Source organism: Sinocyclocheilus rhinocerous, unplaced genomic scaffold (genome assembly GCF_001515625.1).
Source record: "Sinocyclocheilus rhinocerous isolate Xijiao unplaced genomic scaffold, SAMN03320098_v1.1 scaffold285, whole genome shotgun sequence".
NCBI classification, from domain to species: domain Eukaryota; kingdom Metazoa; phylum Chordata; class Actinopteri; order Cypriniformes; family Cyprinidae; genus Sinocyclocheilus; species Sinocyclocheilus rhinocerous.
In genome coordinates this window covers 2,491,412-2,514,256 of record NW_015630288.1, presented here as the reverse complement: position 1 = coordinate 2,514,256, position 22,845 = coordinate 2,491,412, and the positions used below count along the sequence as shown (strand labels likewise).

The following is a 22,845-nucleotide window of genomic DNA, read 5'->3' as shown; positions in this document are numbered from 1 at the left end:
AAGTAATCAAGTTATTACAATGGTTACACATAGTCAGTTCTGCTTTCACATCAGCAGGATTCCTGAATGTGCTGACATTACATGGGTTTTTATTGAATTTGCTTCACACATTGAACTGTAATGGAATCAACCTCACTTCAAGGCACCATTTAATTTCAGACATTAGTATTGCAAATAAATGCAAGAAACCTGGATGAACCTCATCTCCAATCACAAGGTCATTGGTTTGCCTGTTCCTTTACTTTTTATTTCATGTTAGAAGCTTTTATTTTCTGTTCATTATTGGAATAAAACTATAGTTTTTACTTCTGTCTTTATAGTAATCTGTCATTCATGTCCCCTAACCAAACAATGTGAGACAAGTTAAATGCTTTAATACTTATTTAGACAGGGTGGGTTACATCCCGACCAAAGCATAAGGAATAGTAATAGTGATTGTTTTATATGCTAAATTACTGGATATCATTGCTGTATTCACTGGTGTCTTAAACAAAACTTGTTTTAATGTGTGCAGATAGTGGAGGCTCCTGTAAAAGTGTGGTTGTGGATTTTTTAAAACTTTCGAATCAGTCTCTATTTCTCTCTATTTCCCTTCAGCCTCCTCTTGTTCTTGCTGTCATGTTGTTGCCCCTCTCACATTTATTTCTAGCTCAGTCTTTCCCACATGCTTCATATAAACCCTGTAAATGTGAATTGATTACATTAGCAAAAAAAAAAAAAAGGGTACATTAAGTTGGCATGTTTTATGCAAGTCAAACATGATAAAATGCATGTATAAAATTAATAATAATATAATATAATATAATATAGTATAATATAATATAATATATTGCTGAAGGTATTTTCTAGAAAACTAGACTGAGATTGAGACAACTTTTTTTTTTTTTTTTGTAGTGTAATAGTAATAATAATAATAATAAAATATATTTTCAGATTTTGTGTCTTTGTTTTTCCGCAGGGCTGAAATCACTCTAGGGAATATCATCAAAAAGAAAGGCTGGAGGTGACCTGCTTTTGTTCTTATGTCTGTCATTTTTTATTAATTTTGTGGCAGAACAGTCTGAGTATATGAATAACGCAGCCTAATATACATATTCCTCTCAGCCTCAATTTATGGAAAATGTTTTTATGTTTTATCTTGAATTTCTGTATTCCTGTAAGACAGTATTAGGTTTGTCCTCACTATAATAAACACCCAAAAATCTGTTCCAGACGGTCCAGTTATGTAATAACGACTAAGATCTACTGGGGAGGACAGTGAGTATCTGTTCAGTTCTATCTTGTAGTATATTCAGACCGACACAAAAGATTCAGAATAGTATCAAAATGAATATTTGTAATCGCACAAGTTCTTAAAAAAAAAGGTTCTTTAACTATTTGTCTCTTTGTTCTTTAACTATAAGTCTTTAACTATAAATCTTAGATGATCAGCAAATGTAGTATGTGACAATTTGTAAATCTGCAGAATCAAAAATCAATAAATGCAAAAGAAAAAAATGTGAACACACTTGATTTTGTGAAGGTAAACAATTTTACAGACTTTTATCCAAAAGTTAGTTGCGATCCATTTCCGCCACTAAATTAAAAAAATAAAGGTAATTGTGACTTATCTCACAATTCTGACTTTTTTCCCCCTCAAAATTGTGTTTACATTTCGTAATTCTGACTTTTTTTTCTCAAAATTGCGAGTTTACGTTGCGCAATTCTGACTTTTTTTTTCTCAAAATTGCGAGTTTACATTTCGCAATTCTGACTTTTTTTTCTTCTCAAAATTGCGAGTTTACATTTAGCAATTCTGACTTTTTTCTATTGCGAGTAAAGTCAGAATTGCAAAATATCAACTCAAGACAAGACAGAATTGTGAAAAAAAACTTGCATTTGTGAGAAGAAAAGTCAGAATTGTGGGAAATAAACTTGCAAAGGCGAGAAAAAAGTCAGAATTGTGAGATACAACATTGCAGTTTTTTATTTTTTGTTCAGTGGCGGAAACAGGCTTCCATAATATACAAATAAAATTAAAATGGTGTGTTTAAAATATAGCTTATTCAATACCAGCTGCTTGTTCACCATGTTGCAGCATGCTGACACTCAGTACAAGTTAAACTGATTGCACTTTGTGCATATTCATCTTGACTCCATAACTATCCTCTCTGACATTTGCATTCATAATCCTCAGGGCAGAGACAGAGAGAGGCCTGTCCAGAAAACACATCATAGAAGGTAAAGTGCTGTTTATGACTAATAAGACGATCACAATAAAGCGGACAGACAGTGATGGTGATGTGTCTACAGGTCTCAGAGGTTCCCTGTCTAGACTACAGCTGGATTACGTGGATATTGTCTTTGCCAACCGAAATGATGTGAACAGCCCTATGGAAGGTCTGTAATTTCTTTTACATCTTTCATGGCATGTGTTGCGGATGCATAATTTATGGCATATCGCTTATCACAAGTGCTGTTGTGTGTTTGTCTTTACAGAGGTAGTACGTGCGATGACATTTGTTATAAACCAGGGTATGGCCATGTACTGGGGCACGTCACGCTGGAGTGCCATGGAGATCATGGTACAGTCGGTCTTCTCTCAATACACCAAAACTGATCACACTTCATTCTGGGGACCAATTCTCACTATATTCTAACTACAACTTTTGCCTCAATAAACTTTTAATAAGGCATTAATATGTGCTTTAGAAGTACTAATAAACAGCCAATATGCTAGTAATATGCATGCTAATAAGCAACTAGTTAATAGTGAGAATTAGTCCCTGAATTAAATTGTTACCTCAAAATTCATACTATGAGCATTCCTGTGTCTTATCTGTTTCTCGTGTAAGTCAAGGCAAAAGCTACTCGCAATTTAAAGTAGTTAAAATTACTAAGTCAAGCAACTCCTTTAAGAAAATAGCTTAAAGCCATTAAGCCATAAGGGGATAATGCCTTTTAAAATGTACTGTCCAGCGATATCATTTTTATTTTTATTTTTATTTCTATTTTTCTTAAGCATGTTGAAAAAACTCACATATATATGTGACCCTGGAGCACAAAAGCAGTCTTAAGTCGCTGGGGTATATTTGTAGCAATAGCCAAAAATACATTGTATGGGTCAAAATGATTGATTTTTCTTTTATGCCAAAAATCATTAGGATATTAAGTAAAGATCATGTTCCATGAAGATATTTTGTAAATTTCCCACTGTAAATATATTAAAACTTAATTTTTGATTAGTAATATGCATTGCTAAAGACTTCATTTGGACAACTTTAAAGGTGATTCTCTCTTTTGCACCCTCAGATTCCAGATTTTCCAATAGTTGTATCTCGGCCAAATATTGTCCTATCCTAACAAACCATACATCAATGAAAAGCTTATTTGTTCAGCTTTCAGATGAGGTATAAATCTCAATTTCGAAAAATTGACCCTTATGACTGGTTTTGTGCTCCAGGGTCAGATATTTATATGTAAACATACTTTAGTGATGAAACTACATTTGACCACAAATTTTGACCTCAAATACTTTTATTCTTTTATCAAGAAGATTTAAGGATTCGATATATTTTTTAAACCGATTCTAGCAGTTTCCAATGCTGCATATGAAAAAAAATAAAATAAATGGAAAGTGTATTATGGAAAATATTATGGAAGCTGTTTATGCCACGAAATAAAAAATAAAAAGTAACTGTGACTTTTTAAACATGGAATTGTGAGAAAGAAATTCTGAGCATTCTATCTCGTAATTCTGTTTTTTTTTTTGCCCTGCCACAGAATTCAAAACTAGTAATTGTGACTCAAAATTAATGTTTTTCCCCCCAGAGTTTCTCACATTTCTGACTTTTCTTTTCAGAGTCTATATTTCGCAATTGTGAGTTATACATTTGCAATTGCAAGTTAATATCTCACAGTTCTGATTTTATATCTTGTAATTCTGATTTTAGTCTTATTTTATCTCATTTCAGAATCAGAATCAGAATCAGAAGAGCTTTATTACCAAGTATGTTTACACACACAAGGAATTTGACTTGACGACAGGAGCTTCCAGTGTAGAAGAAAGTACAAACATAGTGCAGACATACATGATAGTGCAGACATACATAGGAATAACACAGTAGGGATGTAATATAACACTAATATAATAAAAAAAAAAGAAAAATTGAATAATGTACTATATACAGAAATAGAAGTATAGGAACAAAAGTAATTGTTTAGATAAATGTACAGATATGTTTATTAGTGTGCAGATATGTTATTTACAAAGTGTGCAGTTTAATATAAATATACTATGTTAGTTGTGATGGACGATGTATAATTATGAAAGATTAATTGTTCAGACTGAATATAGCTTGTGGGAAAAAACTGTTCTTGTGCCTGACTGTTCTGGTGGTCAGTGCTCTGTAGCGCCGACCAGAAGGCAACAGTTCGAAGAGAGAGTGGGCTGGGTGTGAGGGGTCCAAGGTGATTTTTTTAGCCCTTTTCCTCACTCTGGAGATGTAAAGATCTTGGAGGCTGGGCAGAGGGACACCAATAATCCTCTCAGCAGTCCTGACTGTCCGTTGTAGTCTCTTGATGTCTGATTTGGTTGCTGAACCAAACCAGACAGTTATGGATGAACACAGGACAGACTCAATGATAGCAGAGTAGAACTGTTTCAGCAGCTCCTGTGGCAGGTTGAATTTCCTCAGCTGGCGAAGGAAGTACAACCTCTGCTGGGCCTTTTTTGCAATGGAGTCTATGTGAGTGTCCCACTTCAGGTCCTGAGAGATAGTGGTGCCCAGGAACCTGAATGACTCCACTGCAGTCACAGTGCTGTCCATGATGGTGAGTGGGGGGAGTGCAGGGGGTTTTCTCCTGAAGTCCACGATCATCTCCACAGTTTTGAGCGTGTTAAGCTCCAGGTTGTTAAGACTGCACCAGACAGCCAGCTCTTTAACCTCCTGTCTGTAAGCAGACTCGTCTCCATCCTTGATGAGGCCGATGACTGTAGTGTCGTCTGCGAACTTCAGGAGCTTGACAGAGGGGTCTTTAGAGGTGCAGTCATTCGTGTAGAGAGAGAAGAGCAGTGGGGAGAGTACACATCCCTGGGGAGCGCCAGTGCTGATGGTGATAGTCCTGGTTGTGAGTTTGCCCAGCCTCACTAGCTGCTGCCTGTCTGTCAGGAAGCTGGTGATCCACTGACAGATGGAGGTGGGCACGGAGAGCTGGGTGAGTTTGTCTGAGAGAAGGTCAGGCATGATGGTATTGAAGGCCGAACTGAAGTCCACAAGTAGGATCCTTGCGTAATTCCCAGGTCTGTCGAGGTGTTGCAGGATGTAATGCAGTCCCATGTTGACTGCATCATCCACAGACCTGTTTGCTCTGTAGGCAAACTGAAGAGGATCCAGCAAGGGTCTAGTGATGTCCTTCAGGTAGGCCAGGACCAGTCTCTCAAGTGACTTCATGACCACAGATGTGAGAGCGACAGGTCTGTAGTCGTTAAGTCCAGTGATTTTGGGCTTTTTTCTGAGAAAAAAGTCTGAATTGTGAGATATAAACTTGTCTTTTTTATTTATTTATTTTTATTCTGTGGCAGAAACAGGCTACCATAGATTATTACCTCCATTAAAAATATCAATATAACATTTGGTTGTGCTACACTTCTACTTATTGGAAGAAGTGTCCTACTTGTTACTGGAAACGTTACAATATTATTATGAAAATATGTGACCCTGGACCACAAAACCAGTCATAAGGGTACATTTTTTTGAAATTGAGATTTATAGATCACCTGAAAGCTGAATAAATAATAGCTTTCCATTGATGTATGGTTTGTTAGGATAGGACAATATTTGGCCGAGATACAACTATTTGAAAATCTGGAATCTGAGGGTGCAAAAAAATCTAAACATTGAGAAAATCGCCTTTAAAGTTAAATAAATGAAGTTCTTAGCAATGTATATTACTAATCAAAATTTATGTTTTGATATATTTACAGTAGGAACTTTACAAAATATCTTCAATAAACATGATCTTTACTTAATATCCTAATGCTTTTTGGCATAAAAGAAAAATCATTCATTCTGACCCATACAATGTATTTTTGGCTATTGCTCGAAATATACCCGTGCTACTTAAGACTGGTTTTGTGATCCAGGGTCACATATATGAACTACTGTCAAAAATTGTATTAAATTAACGTCTGTACTATTAGTTAATTACTCCCCAACACTGCTGTTTGCATTGGTTGTTAAGATCTGGGCCACTGAAAGGACAGTTTAACCCCTTTTTGTCTGTGTGTTTGTGTGTTTAGGAGGCATACTCTGTAGCGAGGCAGTTTAATTTAATTCCACCGGTATGTGAGCAGGCCGAGTATCACTATTTCCAGAGGGATAAAGTCGAGGTGCAGCTGCCAGAGCTCTACCACAAGATCGGTCAGTCAACAAGAGTTACCTTAGAATTCAATTTAAAATACATCATTGAAACCTTTAATTTATTTATTTTTTTCTATTTAAATTTGTATTATTACAAAGTGAGCTTTTTAAAGTGACTTAAGTGTGTTAAGAAAGTCATGAAATTGGACTATTTAAACACACTCATATGACTTTTTATTGCATCAAGATTATCTGCAAGTACAGTGTTTTAAAATGGTCTTAAAGGTTTAAAGTACATGTCATTGTGGTGTTACCACAATATACAATATCGAATCACTTTAAAGGTCTATGCCATCAAACCAAGTGTGTAATTATTCAACTAGCTAACAATAAACATGTTGTCAGTTAAGCTAACTTTGTTTTAGCGAAACCATGTCATTGCAATGGCAGTTGCTCAGCTGGTATATATGCTGCCCGTAAGTATTCAACGTGCCATGGGACGTAAATGTCATGTGACTGATCTCTTACTCTGAGCTCTTCGAAGCTGATGGGGAAAGCTAAAAGCCAAAATTAGTCACTGGTGAAACATATAATACAAATTAATGAACTATTTCTGATGTTTTTGATGTTTCATACTACAAAACTACATTTAGCCAATACAGAATAGAATGGCAGGATGCATTTACCGTGTCTATCTTGACCCCTGCTCCGGCGAGAAAAGATTTGACCTGAAAGAGAAAATTGACTGAAGTATTATTCTACAGTGCTATGCTGCAAATGCAACTTTTTTAATGCGCAACATCTTCGTTCATTTAAAGTTGAAGTTCATGTTTGATTTGAGGTTTAATTAGGACAGATGTCAACTCTAACTCCATGTCTTGTGACTGTCACATGCTGCGTCAGGTGTCGGAGCGATGACCTGGTCTCCTCTCGCATGCGGGCTGATCACTGGAAAATACAGTGATGGTGTTCCAGACTGTTCAAGAGCCGGGATTAAAGTGAGTCCTAAAGAGTTTGTCAACAGCAGTGGATTTTTTCTCTCTTCTCCTGAATCTCTTTTCAATTTCCAAGTGCTATTTGATTTGAAATTGTAATTGCATATAAATCATATTATAATCATGAATAAATCCATGTGAGCAATCATAAATGTTCAGTTGTGTGACTGTGTGTATTAGGGCTATCAGTGGCTAAAGGAGCGAGTGTACAGTGAAGAAGGGCGCAGACAGCTGGCAAAAATCAAAGAGCTCCACCTGGTGGCTGACAGGCTGGGCTGCACAGCTGCTCAGCTCGCCATTGGTGAGTCAGTGTCTCTATACTTTTGGTGTAAATGGTCTCGTCCACTCTCAAGCTTATTTTGGCCAAGAATCGTCCACTTATATGAGCTGCCCAGCTCCTGGAAGTTGCATAAAGTCAGCCAGGCAAATTAGAGCATGCCAGACTGAGAAAGTGTTTGTCATTATTGTGCGATATGCATCAGATAGTCATTGAACGGTCTGTGCTTTCAAATGTCTTGATGTTTTTTTATAAAACCCAGTCCTTGTGAACAATAAGGTTTTGTGAAATCTCTCACTCAGCATGGTGTTTGCGTAGCGAAGGGGTCAGTTCTGTACTTCTTGGTGTCTCCAATACAGACCAGCTTCTTGAGAACCTTGGAGCCCTGCGGGTAACACACACACACACACACACACACACACACACAACCATTTAAAAGCTTAGAATTCGAAAGATATTTTTACTGTCTCTTATGCTCACTGTGAGCATTTGTTTGATCAAAAATACACTACAAATTATTACGATGTGAAGTATTATTACAATTTAAAATAATATTTTCTATTTGAATATATTTAAAAATGTAATTTATTCCTTTGACTCCAGTCTTCAGTGTCACATGATCCTTCAGAAATCCTTCCTTTGTGAAAAAGAAATGCTTAATTGTACTTGCAGATAATATAATATTAATGAAATAATAGACCACTTAAGTGTACTTACACTCCCCTCCAAAAGTATTGGAACAGTGAGGCCAATTCCTTTATTTTTGCTGTAGACTGAAAACATTTGCGTTTGAGATCAAAAGATGAATATGAGACAAGAGATCAACATTTCAGCTTTTATTGGTAGGTATTTTCATCTGGATCTGATACACAACTTAGAGGATAGCACCTTTTGTTTGAACCCACCCATTGCTGATGTGACCAAAAGTATTGGAACATGTGACTGACAGGTGTGTTTTGTTGCCCTGGTCTGTCCTATTAATTGATTATTCAAACAATAAATAGCACTAAATGTCTGCGCTCAGTTTCAGATTTGGGTTTTGCCTGTGCAGGCAGCATTTATAGTTAGATGTGTAACCAACATGAAAACCAGAGATCAGTCTATGGGTGAAAAACAAGCAATTGTGAAGCTGAGAGAAGATGGAAAATCAATCAGAGCCCTTGCACAAACATTGGCCATAGCCAGTACAACCATTTGGAATGTCCTGAAGAAGAAAGAAACCACTGGTGTACTAAGTAACAGACCTCAAATGGGTAGGCCAAGGAAAACATCAGCAGTTGAAGACAAAAACATTGTGACAGCTGTAAAAAATCAAGACTCAGGACAGGGCAGGAGTGAAGGTATCACAATCTACTGTTCAGAGAAGACTTCATGAACAAAAGTACAGAGGCTACACCAGAAGATGCAAAGCACTCATTAGCAAGAAGAATAGGAGACGAGCCTCAAAAATTCTGGGACAAAGTTTTATGGACTGATGAGACAAAGATTACCCTTTACCAAAACGATGGAAAGGCTAGAGTTTGGAGAAAAAAGGATCTGCTCATGATCCCAAACATACAAGCTCATCTGAAACACAGTGGAGGTAATGTCATGACTTGGGCTTGCATCGCTTCTTCTGGGACGGTCTCATTAATCTTAATTGATGATGTAACACATGACGGCAGCAGCCAAATGAACTCAGAAGTCTACAGAAACATTTTGTCTGCCAGTTTACAGAAAGATGCTACCAAACTGATTGGGAGATCCTTCCTCATGCAGCAAGATAATGACCCAAAACATAGTGCCAAAGCAACAAAGGAGTTCATCAGGGGAAAGAAGTGGAAGGTTTTAGACTGGCCAAGTCAATTTACAGACTTAAACCCTATAGAGTATGCATTTTACCTGCTAAAGAAGAGACTGTACGGAGTTACCCCCCAAAACTAAAAGAGGCTGCGGTGAAAGCCTAGAAAAGCATCACAAAAGAAGAATGCAAAAGTTTGGTGATGCAGCAGGATTGATGCAGTTATTGCAAGCAAAGGATTTGCATCTAAATACTAAGTCTTATTCACTTTAATCTAGTTTCAGTCAATCTGTTCCAGTACTTTTGGTCACATGAGTAATGGGTGGGTTCAAGCAAAAGGTGCTATCTTCTAAGTTGTGTTTATCAGATCCAGATGTGAATACCTGTAAATAAAAGCTGAAATGTTGATCTCTTGTCTCATATTCATCTTTTGATGTCAAACCCAAATGCTTTCAGTCTACTGTACAGCAAAAATAAAGGGATTGGCCTCACTGTTCCAATACTTTTGGAGGGGAGTGTATAAACTTTCAAGAATGTTTTTACACACGTTAAAAAAATAACAATAATCAAATTAAAAGTCTTTAAGATCTTTTGTCAGAGTTAAAGTACACTTATTTTGATGTGCTGATTAGCCAGGGACGTGAACCTGTTTTCACATGGTTGCAAATGCAACGCCAAGTTTGTTCATTTAAATTTATTCAGTTTTAGCATTTAATAATTTATTTGTAATGATCTCTGAAATGTAAATTGTAAGTGGGCTATAATAAACCCATGTTTATCTTTATAAACATGATTAATTTTACTTGTGATGTTTTCTATTTGGGATGACAATCCTCATGAACACGTGACGCTAGCGCGTGGTATCGGACATGAACTGTACAGAATGCGAACAAGATTAACTTTAATACAAGGAGATAATGGCGCAAAAGCGAATTTCAGATTTTTTTAAATGCCCATCCCAGCAAAAACTTTCCAAAATCGGCATCCAGACAACACCAGCCCCAGCACCCCCCCCTCCCCCCACTTCACCCAACACGGACACACACAGCACCCCCAACCGAAAACATCTTCTCGCACCCCTGTGATTAGCATACTAAAGTACATTTAAAGTACTTGATTATTATTGTAAGTATAGTGTCATTTTATTTGATTTTATATATAGTTGATATATTTTATTTGTACTAAATTGCAATTCATCATTTGTGCAAAATGTGCAATTACAAATATATATTAAATACGTTTTAATATAAATTACATTAAAATATGTTTTATTTTACCTTAAATGCTTGTCAGTACATTCTGAAGTACACTAACCAAATTTTATGAAATTACATGTATGAAGACATACTTAAGCCCTACTTCAGTGGGTCAAACAAGATATAGAAAATTAATTATAAACTATAAAACATTTTTAACTGTAATGAACATGCATTACATTCAGTTTGCACTTAAATATGTTCTTTAAAGTATACCGTTTTCTTATGAAGTACTCATTTTAAAAGTTTGCTAAAGTTTCTGATTTGACACTCAAGCAAGGAACATTTCTCATTATTATCAATGTTTAAAACAGCTGTGCTGCTTTAATATTTTTGTGAAAACCGTGATGCATTTTTCACGATTCTTTGATGAATAGAAAAGTTCGAAAGAACAGAATTGATCTGAAACAGAAATCTTTTGTAACATTATAAAAGTCTTTTTTTATCAATGTAATGAATCTCTGCTGAATAAGTATTCGCTTCTTTCCTTACGATCATACAGACTTCCTAATAACACGATTTTCAAATTCTCACTAGCTGCTGTCTCAGATGACGCCTCAGACTGTGAGCGAGATAGATGCTCTCCTGGGCAACAAGCCTCACTCCAAGAAAGAGTCACGTGCGTGAGGGAACCAGAGAGATGACATGAACATGTGCGGCCAGAAAAGACAAAGAAAGCAAGGGGGAAAAGATGGAACACGGCGTACCATCGCTTTTCTGCTCTCCCGTATATTACAACACCTGCATGCCTTCTGCAACATGCTTCCAGCCCATACCGCCCTGCTCTCTGTAACCCTACTCAAGTACCATAACCTACGAATTAAACACGGAAACGGCTGTCTGCAACATCACAGAAATGCGACGAACAACAGCTGTTATCATTTCTTTACTCTGAGAGACTGAAGTTTCAGTCTTCCATGAGGAAGTACTGTGGATTGTAGGAGGAGATTGGAATGAAGTGGCAAAAAGCTTGTTTATTAGCAGGCCCAGACGAAATCTGCAGACTTTCACGCAGTTTCCGCTGTAGACTTCCACTGTTTCCACTGCCGAATTTCCATTGCCAAATTCTGTGAAATGGATCAAATGTGATAAAACTGGAGCTAAGAGTGGTATATTCTTATTGGCAGCTGAAAGCATTGTCGAATTTGCCAAAATATTTATTAAACCAACATGCACGGGGCAAATGATGTGTAGGACTTTGCAAAATCTGTGCAGATTCCGCATGGGCCTGGCTCTGCGGGTGTGTGTTCAAGGAAGTACGAATACGTGTGCATGCAGTGCCACTTTGAATGAAACTCTCCGTTGCTGGTGTTGCACCTGAGTGACTCGGAAAACGGATGCTGTGTGACGCCAAGCGAAGATGTTTCTGAGAGCTGCCTGTCCCGTTTGTTGGAGTGTTCACTGCCCGTCACATTTCATTCTCGCTGTGCAGGAGACCGTGGCAAACACTCCGGCGTGTGACAGGAACAACCTGCAGCAACTGCAAACAGCTGTTTGGATGCATCACAAGTCTTCCTCCATTTCCCTCCTTTCCATCTCTCCTTGTGTTTACAATGGTGCACCTGTCCCTTTAAGAGAATTTGTGCAGTTAGGGGAGTGGCGTGTGAGTGTGTATATCAGGGCTGTCCAAACTCGGTCCTGGAGGGCCGGTGTCCTGCAGAGTTTAGCTCCAACCCTAATTAAACACACCTGAACCAGCTAATCAAGCTCTTACTAGGCATAGAAACTTCCAGCAGGTGTGTTTAATTAGGGTTGGAGCTAAACTCTGCAGGACACCGGCCCTCCAGGACCGAGTTTGGACAGCCCTGGTGTATATGGTACCTTGCAAATATATTCAGACCCTCACCAATTTTTAACCCTCGACTTTTTTAAAAACAACTGTTTAGTCATTACTGCTATTCGTAACAAACACCTAACTCTCAGTAAACTTAAAGGGTTAGTTCACCCAAAAATGAAAATTCTGTCATTAATTACTCACCCTCATGTCGTTCCAGACCCATAAGACCTTCGTTCATCTTCGGAACACAAATTAAGATATTTTTGATTAAATCTGAGAGCTCTCTGACCCTCCGTAGACAGAAATGCAACTGCAATGTTTCCAGGTCCAGAAATGTAGCAAAGACATCAGTAAAATAGTCCATGTGACATCAGGGGTTCAACCGTAATTTTACAAAGCTATGAGAATACTTTTTGTGCGCAAAGAAAACTATAATAATATAATTTATTCAATCATTCTTCTCCCCGAGTTACCGTCTTCCGCCATTTTGGAGAGTACAGAGAGCTCTCAGATTTGATCAAAAATATCTTAATTTGTGTTCCGAAGATGAACGAAGGTCTTACGGGTTTGGAACGACATGAGGGTGAGTAATTAATGACAGAATGTTCATTTTTGGGTGAGCTAACACTTTAAACTGATGCATAACTCATCCCACACTGTCAAAAAAAAAATTTGCAAAAAATTTCAACTTTAGGGGAGCAACAGATTGTCACTGGGGCAGAACCCTCAAAGGGACACATTTGTACCTTGTTTACCCCTAAAGGGTTCATAATATGCCCTTAAGAGTACATATTACTATCTTAAGGTTATATTTTATAACTCCAAGGTACTGATATGCACCCTTTAGAGGAAAAGAAGGTACAAATGTGTCCCTTTGAGGGTTCTGCCCCAGTGACAAGCTGTTGCTCCCCTAAAGGTATACATTTTGCAGTTATTTATTTATTTAGAACGCTCATGTTTTGTGCTACAAGCAGGAAAGATACCTCAGATCATGCGGCTTGTTTCAAAGGGATTTTAATTACAAAAACAGGCAAGAAAATCTCATAGACTTGCATTGAAGGAGGGACTTGAGCCACATTTAGGGACCATACTATCATTGTCAAAGTCTATAGCCATGTCTTGAACCTAATGTTAATAGCTTTAAAATACCCGAATGGTATAGTCTTTTTTATAAAATAATTTAACTGAATGGGGGATGTAGAAGAAAGAAGAACCGTAAAAGAACAAGAATATTTTTAAACATTGAATCTTATTCACATGCCTAATATGTTGAAAATATGTTGAAAATGCAAAACGGAGAAAAATTTCCATTCTCGTCTTATTTGATTATGAATTGCATGAATCACAAAGATTTTCGAATCAGAACGGCAAAATTTGTAAAAAGTAGTTGCATCACTGGGTATTACTGTTGATTTCTATCACAAAACGGTTGTCAAATATTAAATGTTAAGTTTCCTGGTCAAAATAAATAAATAAAAAATAGATAAAAATGAAACATGCACGTATGAATTGTAACAATAATATCTCTAATATGCATTTAGAAAAAAAGCCATCCATGTAGAGCCATCCTTTGCAGCAATGATAGCTTTCAGACTTTTGGAGTATGAATGCATGAACGCACTTGTCCAGATGTCATTTTGCTCCAGGTTGTTTGACATTAGTCAGATGTTCCTTCTGCATTACAATGTTCCAATAGTGCCACAGATTGTGACGTCAGTGCAATAACTGTGCCATTCCAGGACATTCAGCTCTCTGTTCTTCAGCTAATGCTGAATGTCCTGCTTTGGCAGTTTTTAGCAGACTAAAAAAGAATATCAGTTGGTGATGGGCTCTTTTGACTTGGAGCAGTATGCAACCACACAGAACCTTGCAACAACCCAAAGCAACCAGAAAACCCAAATGCATAGCAACATGCTGAAAGATTGAAATTCTGACTTTTATTCTCACAATTCTGACTTCTTGCAATTCTGAGTTTGTATCTCACAGCTCTCACTTTTTTCTCAGAAAAATTGTGAAATAAAAAGTCACAATTAGCATTTTTTTTTTCATGGCAGAAATCATCTTCCATGGACAGTTTTATATTTTGTGAACAATTAATTTTAAGAATATTTTCTTAATATAATATAATATAATATCTAAGAATATTTTCTTATTATTTAAGTTTTATATCCTGTAGTGAATTAGAGCATTTAGGAAAAATGAAAGGACTTCTGCACTAGTATCAGCACCAAATGAAAGTGCAATCTGTTTGAGAAGTCTGTCTGGGCCAGATATAGCAGGGACTGTTTGCTTGAACAATAGCAGGCAAAAAGGATGTTTGAAAATTCATTATTTTTTTCAAAATCTGTTTTGTGCAAGATACACACTTCACCTTCATATGCAGGATTTGCAGTTCATTATAATTTGCGAATTGGGTCATGGTCTGAATACCTTTGCAAGGCGTCACACGTGTGGGGCTTGGCTTCAGCGGTCAGCATCCTTTGCACTAAGTGGACAGAGTCATAATTTAAAGATCATAGTTCACAAATAGTCATGAAGGTCATAGGTTAACATGACCAGAGAACTGTGCTAGTATTGCTTTGTGTGTTTGACAAATACAAGCTGCGTCAGTGACAATGAAAAGCGAAGCGCTTCAATTCTCAAATGTCTTTGTGTCATTCCATGATTTCAGATCGAAAGACACAGATTGGCTAGATTAAGTAACTACTGTCAATTTCCCATCAGCCATTGTTGAATATCACAGTGTGCAGTGCCTCGGAACGTGGTTCATAACTCCACCTGTTCCATAACCCAGTTACCACAGAAAATCATTTGGACTTGCCCTTCAGCTTGTAAAAATACAAATGTTGTTTACAGTAATGCATTTACAATGAGCATCTAAGGGGCAAGTGCACCAAATGGTTTAAAGCTGAAATGTGAAGCTATATACTTTGCACTGAGAAGGTTAGTAACTGATATTCTCATATTAGCTTTGTGTATAATCTTGTGGTTACACTTTCAAAATTGTATTTTAGAATTTATAACAGTACAGTGCCTTGTCCCATAGACTTCCATTAATGCAAGTGCGTTACTGTAAATAGTTTTTGTTTATAAAAACAAAACAAAAAAACTAAAACATAAGCTCAAGTAATTTTCTGCAGTAACTGACATGGTGAACTATTCTTTTAACTCTACTGAACCCAGGCAAAAACAAAAAGACAAAAAGATTTAGTTCAGCACAATAAACAGGCACAGACAGAATTAAACCCTTTATATTAAACTAAGTTTGGTTTTACAACATGTGTAATATGAGTTGCATTGGATAAACCCAGACCTAGGTCAGCAAAGCTAGCAAGATTCACTGCTTTTATTACAATTCGAATTTCATTATTTTTAAATTTTTATTGGAATACTTTTGCCTTCTCAAAAATTCAAGACTGCTATTTTTTCAGCTAAGCTTTACTCTATTCAACAGAGCTAGGATTGGAGAGAATAATGAGCACTGACAGATCTGAGATCAGTTATGCTGCTTTTCTTAGCATATTTAAAAGTAAAGGTCGAAAGGTCAAGCTGGTCCTGGGTCACTTCTTAATGGGGTTACACAAGTCCCTTTAGTGGTAATTCAAGTTCACTTCTGTATTCTCTCTACAGCACTGGTTGGTTCTAATGTCTCTTTGTATTTATAATGATCAATGATTTATGTAAGTATTGTACCTGAGTTGGCAAGTTGGAAAGGCATCGAAATGGCTGAACTTTTTTTAATCCATATAATTATTAGCAAGACTGAACTATCATTAGTTAACCTGAACTAATGTATATATACATTTAGTGCATTCCCTCATATGGTAATTTTGCCTGAATATGTTAAATTTACTGTCATGCAACAAGAAAAAATGAAAAAGGGAAAAAAAACAACAACAACAAGAAACAAACAAACAAGAAACAAGCCCTGTACTGAATGTATCTTGCTTGCCTTTAAAATGTGTGGAGAAAACTATTGTCACAGGTGTCATTTATGTCAACTACTGGAGAGCATGACAATCACAACAACACTTGCATGTTACACGCAAAAATTCAAGCGCATATACATACGTCTGTGTTGTGAATTCCATACAAAAGACAAATTCACAACTCGCATAATAAAAGCACATTGTCATTACAGATTCACATGTAAAAGGTCATTTAAACGAATTCAACATTTTAAAAGTGATTTGACATTCAGGAGATTCTCTGCCTAAGTGAAAAAACTGCCAAAAAAAAAAACATACTACATTTAATCCCATAATCAAATGTAAACAAATTTCATAAATAAAAAATCAGTTACTTTTAGGACCAAGACACAAGTTATGATAATTGTAATGAAAAAAAAAAAATCATGTTTGACCATATAGATAAGATATGTCAACTATTTTTTGGGGAGATTTACCTAAAAAGAGAATCCAAAGTCTGTGTAACACTGTATAAATAAGCACATACTGTATGCAGTGTCCATCACACTCAGTGTTTGTGCTGGTTGTGTAGTCAGACTGTATGAAGCAGCTGTGAGTTTAACACACCGATGATTTTATCTGATGAAACAAATGTTACACAACTGCATACTTAAACCTCTTGCACATTAGACCAGGGGTGGGCAAACTTGGCCCTTCCAGGCCACTTTCCTTCAGAGGTTAGCTCCAACCCTAATCAAACACACCTGAACCAGCTAATCATTGTCTTCAAGACTACTAGAAGGCTACAGGCAGGTGAGTCATATCAGGGTTGGATCAAATCTCTGCAGGAAAGTGGCCTGGAAGGGCCAAGTTTGCCCATCACTGCAACAGACAGTAGTGTTGAGTTGAACAGTATTCAGATACATTATTGCTCATGTGTACATAGCCCATGCAGAAACTTCATGATGTTTATTATTGTTTTATGATGGATTAAAAGCCCTGCATTTTTTATTCAGCACCAATTCAGTTAATCAGTATTCTGGTTAAGCTATTTGACAGATACTTAATATATTCATCTATTTATAAAATACATATATGCTTAACTCGCGCACAACAGGACAACATGAGGCAACACATTATATTAAAGGAACAGTTAACCTAAAAATGAAAATTCTGTCATCATTTACATACTCTCATGTCGTTCCAAACCTGTATACTTTAATTTTTTTCTGTGGAACACAAAAGAAATTTAGAAGAACACTGGGGTCAGCTTTTACCAGTCCCAATAAGTTAACCCTTCCATGACTATAGAACAATCCAGGAAAAAACTCGTGGCCTGCAGATAGGCCTTAGCCATCTGGCAACGTGGAGTGCTCCTATAGAAATTCCAGCACTGAACCAACCGTGCAGTGGACTAGGTCAGCGTGGTGTTGTGCACACCATGATTCAAAGAGACACCACTTCAGGGCATAAAACTTTCTAGTGGAGAGAGCTCCAGCATTCAGAATGGTCTCAATAACCTCAGTTGAAAGACTGGAATCTATGATCCCACAGGGTCCAGACCCATAGCTTCCATATCTCGAGCTGGAAGTGAAAGATTGTGCCCCATGTCTGGGAGAGAAGGTTCCACCTGATCAGAATCAACCAAGAGAGCCTTCCAGGAGAGATATTATGTCCAAGAACCACACTCGGGCCACCCAGAATGGAGCCCCTAGCAATAAACTCCGTCCTGGTGTAACCCCCCCGGGTCCTAACTGCCTAACTGTGAACCCGGGTCTCCGGTATGGGAGGTGGGCGCACTAACGCAGCCACTAGTGTCAGTCGCTAGTGCGCCTCTTGAGATCAGGGGAGTGAGGTTTCCCTGCACAGCACCTACCCGCTGGCCTCCGTTACACTGGCGAACTCTGACTAGAAGAGCAGAGCGATCGGGGGAAATGCATACAGACATAGCTTCGGCCACACCTGTACAGTGGCATCCAACCCCAGCAGAGCTGCAGGTGCAAGGAAAAACTAGAGGAGATAGTGGGTCGTCTCTTCAGAGGCCAACAGGTACACTTGCGCTCTGCCGAATCTCTGCCAAATTAACCTCGGGGTGGAGTCTCCATTCCCCAGGCTTCAGCCCCTGCTCCCATATTTGAATGCCCTGGAATACAAACTGATTTCAGGGAAAGCAGTTTGACTTGAGCCCAGAGCAGTATCTGCTGCACCAACTTGAACAGGGCGCACAAATGCAGACCTCGCTGCTGATTTCTATATCAGACTACTGTTGTGTTGTTCATCCACATCAACACGTGGTAGCCAACATTAGGTCCAGGAGAAGTAGCCCGAAATACAGCCTTCATATCAAGCCAGTTTATGTGCCAAATGAGATGGCTGTGCAACAATCAAGGTTTGCTCCCCAAACCGCAAGGGAGGCATCTGTGGCTACCATCTTGTGGCACCCAGTGTGGAACCCAGGGTGAGAAACCAGGGTTCCTTCCACATAGAAGGGGATTGAAGGTTTCTGCATGTAACAATTATCCTTAGTTGCGGCTTTTGAGCCACAACTGAAATGGTAGCAGATGCCCCAAAGTGTCATGTTGTTGACGGCTGCCATAAGACCAAATAACCTATGGAGTTGGCGGACAGGAATTCTCAACCTAGCCTAAAGTCTTTCAAGGTGACAAATATGGACTTGACTCGAGCAGGGGACAATTGTACCTGCATGGAAGTTGAGTCCAACACCACCCCCAGAAAAATTGTCCTCTGACTCAGTGAGAGGACACTCTTCTTGATATTCAGCCTCAAACTCAGATGTCTCGTTAACAAGAATGACAAACCACTAACTCCCTTGAGTTAGACTGTGTCCTTTAAATCTTGACAAGAATCTAGACAGTAACGGCTGTAAAAACCTGAATTGGCTTGTGACTGTGGTTGTTTGTTCGGGACCCTGAAACAGCATACTTGGAGGGAACCCCCAATCTTCGTTTTCTAAGATTCATTGAGAAAAGAGTGCCCTACCTCTTCAAGAGGGGCTAACTCCTTTATATGAATCAATATTTTTTGAATCGTAGGCGGATGCTACTCTCCATGATCTGCTGAATAGAGATTGAGGGGAAACCGCATTAGGGATTGCCGCCTCCCGAAACACCAGAGGTGGCAGGATTATTGGAAGAGTCCCCAGAGGGCTCAGAGGAGGAGACAAGGCTCGATGTAATAGAGCCTCAATCCCCTGCTTCTTTGTAGAGAGGAGCTAGGGCCTGGCCTGGGCTGGCTTGTGGAAGCCTATGGCTCCTGGCTCCAGTGAAATGGTCTAAACACTACTGATTGCTTGGTGACCACCTAAAACACGTTGAGAACAGTATTAACTGTGTTGATGCACAGTCCAGGAGGTAAAAGTGGGGCGTCCAAAAGTGAGCTTTTCTCTTTCTCCTTGATGCCAGACAATTTGAGCCACAGATGCCTCTTCATGGCAACCAACACAGCTATCGAACTGGAATGGGCCGTCTGCCTAGTGGCACAGAGGGCTAATTCTGTGGCCCAGTGGAGTTCCTTGACTGACACAGGATAAAGACCCTTGCCAGAGTCCAGTTCTTTAACAGCCTAGTACACATTTTTAATTGATGATGCCAAAGCGGGGGAGAGATAGCTAGCAAGCGTCCCCGAATTCAGCTTCTGAATTCAGAACTAGGTTCTCAGAGTCTGGCACGGAGCAAGAGAAAGGGCAGAGCCCACCTAATCAGCCAACTCCATCTGGGACCCCTATGACCTGAGTTGGCACGCCACCTTGGCAGACTTCAGACCAGAACCACGGGGTGCAGATGGCTGACTCTCATTGCTCTTGAAAAGAGCCAGGCATGAGCGGAGCTTCCTCAAAGTGGCTAAAACAAATGGCTTCCTGAAGACAAAGAAGCAGGTGACATGCATTTCAGTGTCTGTTTAAGGTCTTGGTGATGCAGTTATGTTACCATTGTGGCGGCCAATAGAATTGCCATATTTTCCACACCGGCTCATGTAGGAGCATTCCCATAGCATCAAAGTCATGACTCAGCACATGAAACGGAACCACAGAAGCAATTTTCAAAAGTTAAGTCACCTTTATTTCTATAGCACTTTATACTGTACACTATATATTGCCAAAGCAGCTTGTACTGACAAGCATTTATGGTAAACTAAAATAAACTTTAATGTCATTTCTATAGAAACTTGTATGTCATGAATTTCAATGTATTTGTAATTGCGCATTTGCAATGAAGTTGCAATTCAGTATATTTAAAATATATTCATTTTAAATGCATGTAATGTATCGAATAACACTACAGTTAAAGTAGTAAAGTATTTTACATGTGCTTTAGTGTGTTAGCCAACACATCAAAATAAGTGGTTCTTTAAATCGCAATAACAGATTAAAACAATAGTTTAAAATGTACTTTACAGTACAACTTTTAAATTGATGTTATTATATAGTGCACTAAGGTGTTTAAGAAACAGTCATAATGTCTAAGTACAATTAAGTTGCCTCATTTTATTTATATTATCTATTATCTTAATTATGTATAAGTACATAATTAAAAAAATACATTTAAGATTTAAAGGACACTACAAGAGCACATTAATTACAATTAAGAACACTCATTTTTCACAGAAGTTTAGAATGAGAAATGACAATTTACATTTGTGTGTGAGCTAAATCTTTAAGAATTAACTACAGTATGTACATTTTAAAGTCAGTTATTTTGTCTTGTTGAATATATGTAAATGTCTTACATCTAAGAGATTCCTCAGGTTCTAAATAAAATATATCTTTTTAAAATCCATCATAAAACAATGATAAACATCTTTTTTTGTTTGTGTAATGAGTAATGAGAATATACAATTCTGAGATGAAATGTATGTGTTTTTTTGCTTGCATGTGAGTGTGTAACATCAGCCCTGGATGACACAGCTGACCCAGTTCTTTCGCAAAGGGTTAAAAATAGCCATGCGGCACAAAGTGGGCAGATAAATGTGTGCTCTGAGTTGTGTTAAATATGTGCCTCATATCCCACTGAGAGTCTGTTATGATCATCTGCACCAGTGACATAACGTGCTGAATGTGCATAATACAGTACAGTACAGTACAGTACACACACACACACACACAGCTTTAGACACCAAAAATACCCCAATATATCACCTGCAGATTATTGTGCTGGACTTTGTGCCTTTTATAGTACAGAAATCCAGTCAGCAGAATGCTTCCATGTGAGCACACTAGCCTTCACGCATGCACGTTTGTGTATGTCTAAATGCTGGGGAAGCTACTAGCTTGTCAAGCTGCAAGCTATTTTAAAATAGTTTAACTACAAGGTAAAAATAGCATGCCAAGCTACAAGCTACAAGCAAAAGCAGCTAACTGCATTAAAATGAAGATTATAAGATTACTATGGAAGCTTGTTTCTGCACAAGATTTAAATAAATAAATACTTGACTTTTTTCTCACAATTCTGAGTTTATATTCCACAATTCTGACTTTTTTTTTTCCTCACAAAAACATACAGGTGCATCTCAAAAAATTAGAATACCGTGAAAAAGAAAATGTTTTTTGTAGCTTATTTCAAAAAGTGAAACTTTCATATATTCTAGATTAATTACATGTAAAGTATGTTTAATTAATGTTTTAATTTTGATGATTAGAGCTTACAGCTCATGAAAGTCAAAAATCCAGTATCTCAAAATATTAGAACATTTACATTTGAGTTTCATTAAATTACCATCCCTACAGTATAAATTCCGGGTATCTCTTGTTCTTTGAAACCACAATAATGGGGAAGACTGTTGACTTGGCAGTGGTCCAGAAAACAATCATTGACACCCTACACAAAGAGGGTAAGTCACAGAAGGTCATTACTGAAAAGGGTGGCTGTTCACAGAGTGCTGTATCAAAGCATATTAAATGCAAAGTTGACTGGAAGGAAGAAATTGGGTAGGAAAAGGTGCACAAGTAACAGGGATGTCCGCAAGCTTGAGAATACTGTCAAGCAAAGTCGATTGAAACACTTGGGAGAGCGCAGCTAACTGCATTAAAATGAAGATTATAAGATTACTATGGAAGCTTGTTTCTGCACAAGATTTAAATAAATAAATACTTGACTTTTTTCTCACAATTCTGAGTTTATATTCCACAATTCTGACTTTTTTTTTTCCTCACAAAAACATACAGGTGCATCTCAAAAAATTAGAATACCGTGAAAAAGAAAATGTTTTTTGTAGCTTATTTCAAAAAGTGAAACTTTCATATATTCTAGATTAATTACATGTAAAGTATGTTTAATTAATGTTTTAATTTTGATGATTAGAGCTTACAGCTCATGAAAGTCAAAAATCCAGTATCTCAAAATATTAGAATATTTCCTAAGATCAATCAAAAAAAGGATTTGCAAAACATAAAAGTTCAAGTTCTTTAAAGTATGTTCATTTATGCACTCAATACTTGGTCGGGGCTCCTTACGGCATAAACTCCAGCATCAGTGAGGTGTGGCATGGAAGCGAT

The 22,845-nt window shown here is 37.7% G+C and overlaps 2 protein-coding genes across 2 annotated transcripts in view; one reads left to right on the top strand and one right to left on the bottom strand.

Moving 5' to 3' along the window:
* Positions 1–933: 933 nt before the first annotated feature.
* On the top strand, positions 934–12,260 carry LOC107740026 (voltage-gated potassium channel subunit beta-3-like; the record flags this gene model as incomplete). Its single annotated transcript, XM_016552296.1, has 10 exons — positions 934–1,003; positions 1,213–1,257; positions 2,177–2,220; positions 2,293–2,379; positions 2,479–2,564; positions 6,281–6,401; positions 7,245–7,339; positions 7,517–7,637; positions 7,916–8,004; positions 11,187–12,260. Coding segments are annotated over 10 exons (848 nt in total), but the record flags the coding sequence as incomplete, so codon positions are not given.
* A 3,720-nt stretch (positions 12,261–15,980) lies between these two features.
* The window catches only part of kif1ca (kinesin family member 1C, a), a 67,662-nt gene continuing 60,797 nt past the window's right edge, over positions 15,981–22,845 (bottom strand). The window contains exon 26 of the transcript XR_001640049.1: positions 15,981–15,992. The gene's annotated coding sequence lies outside the window, so the exon portion shown is untranslated. The remainder of the gene's footprint in view (positions 15,993–22,845) is intronic.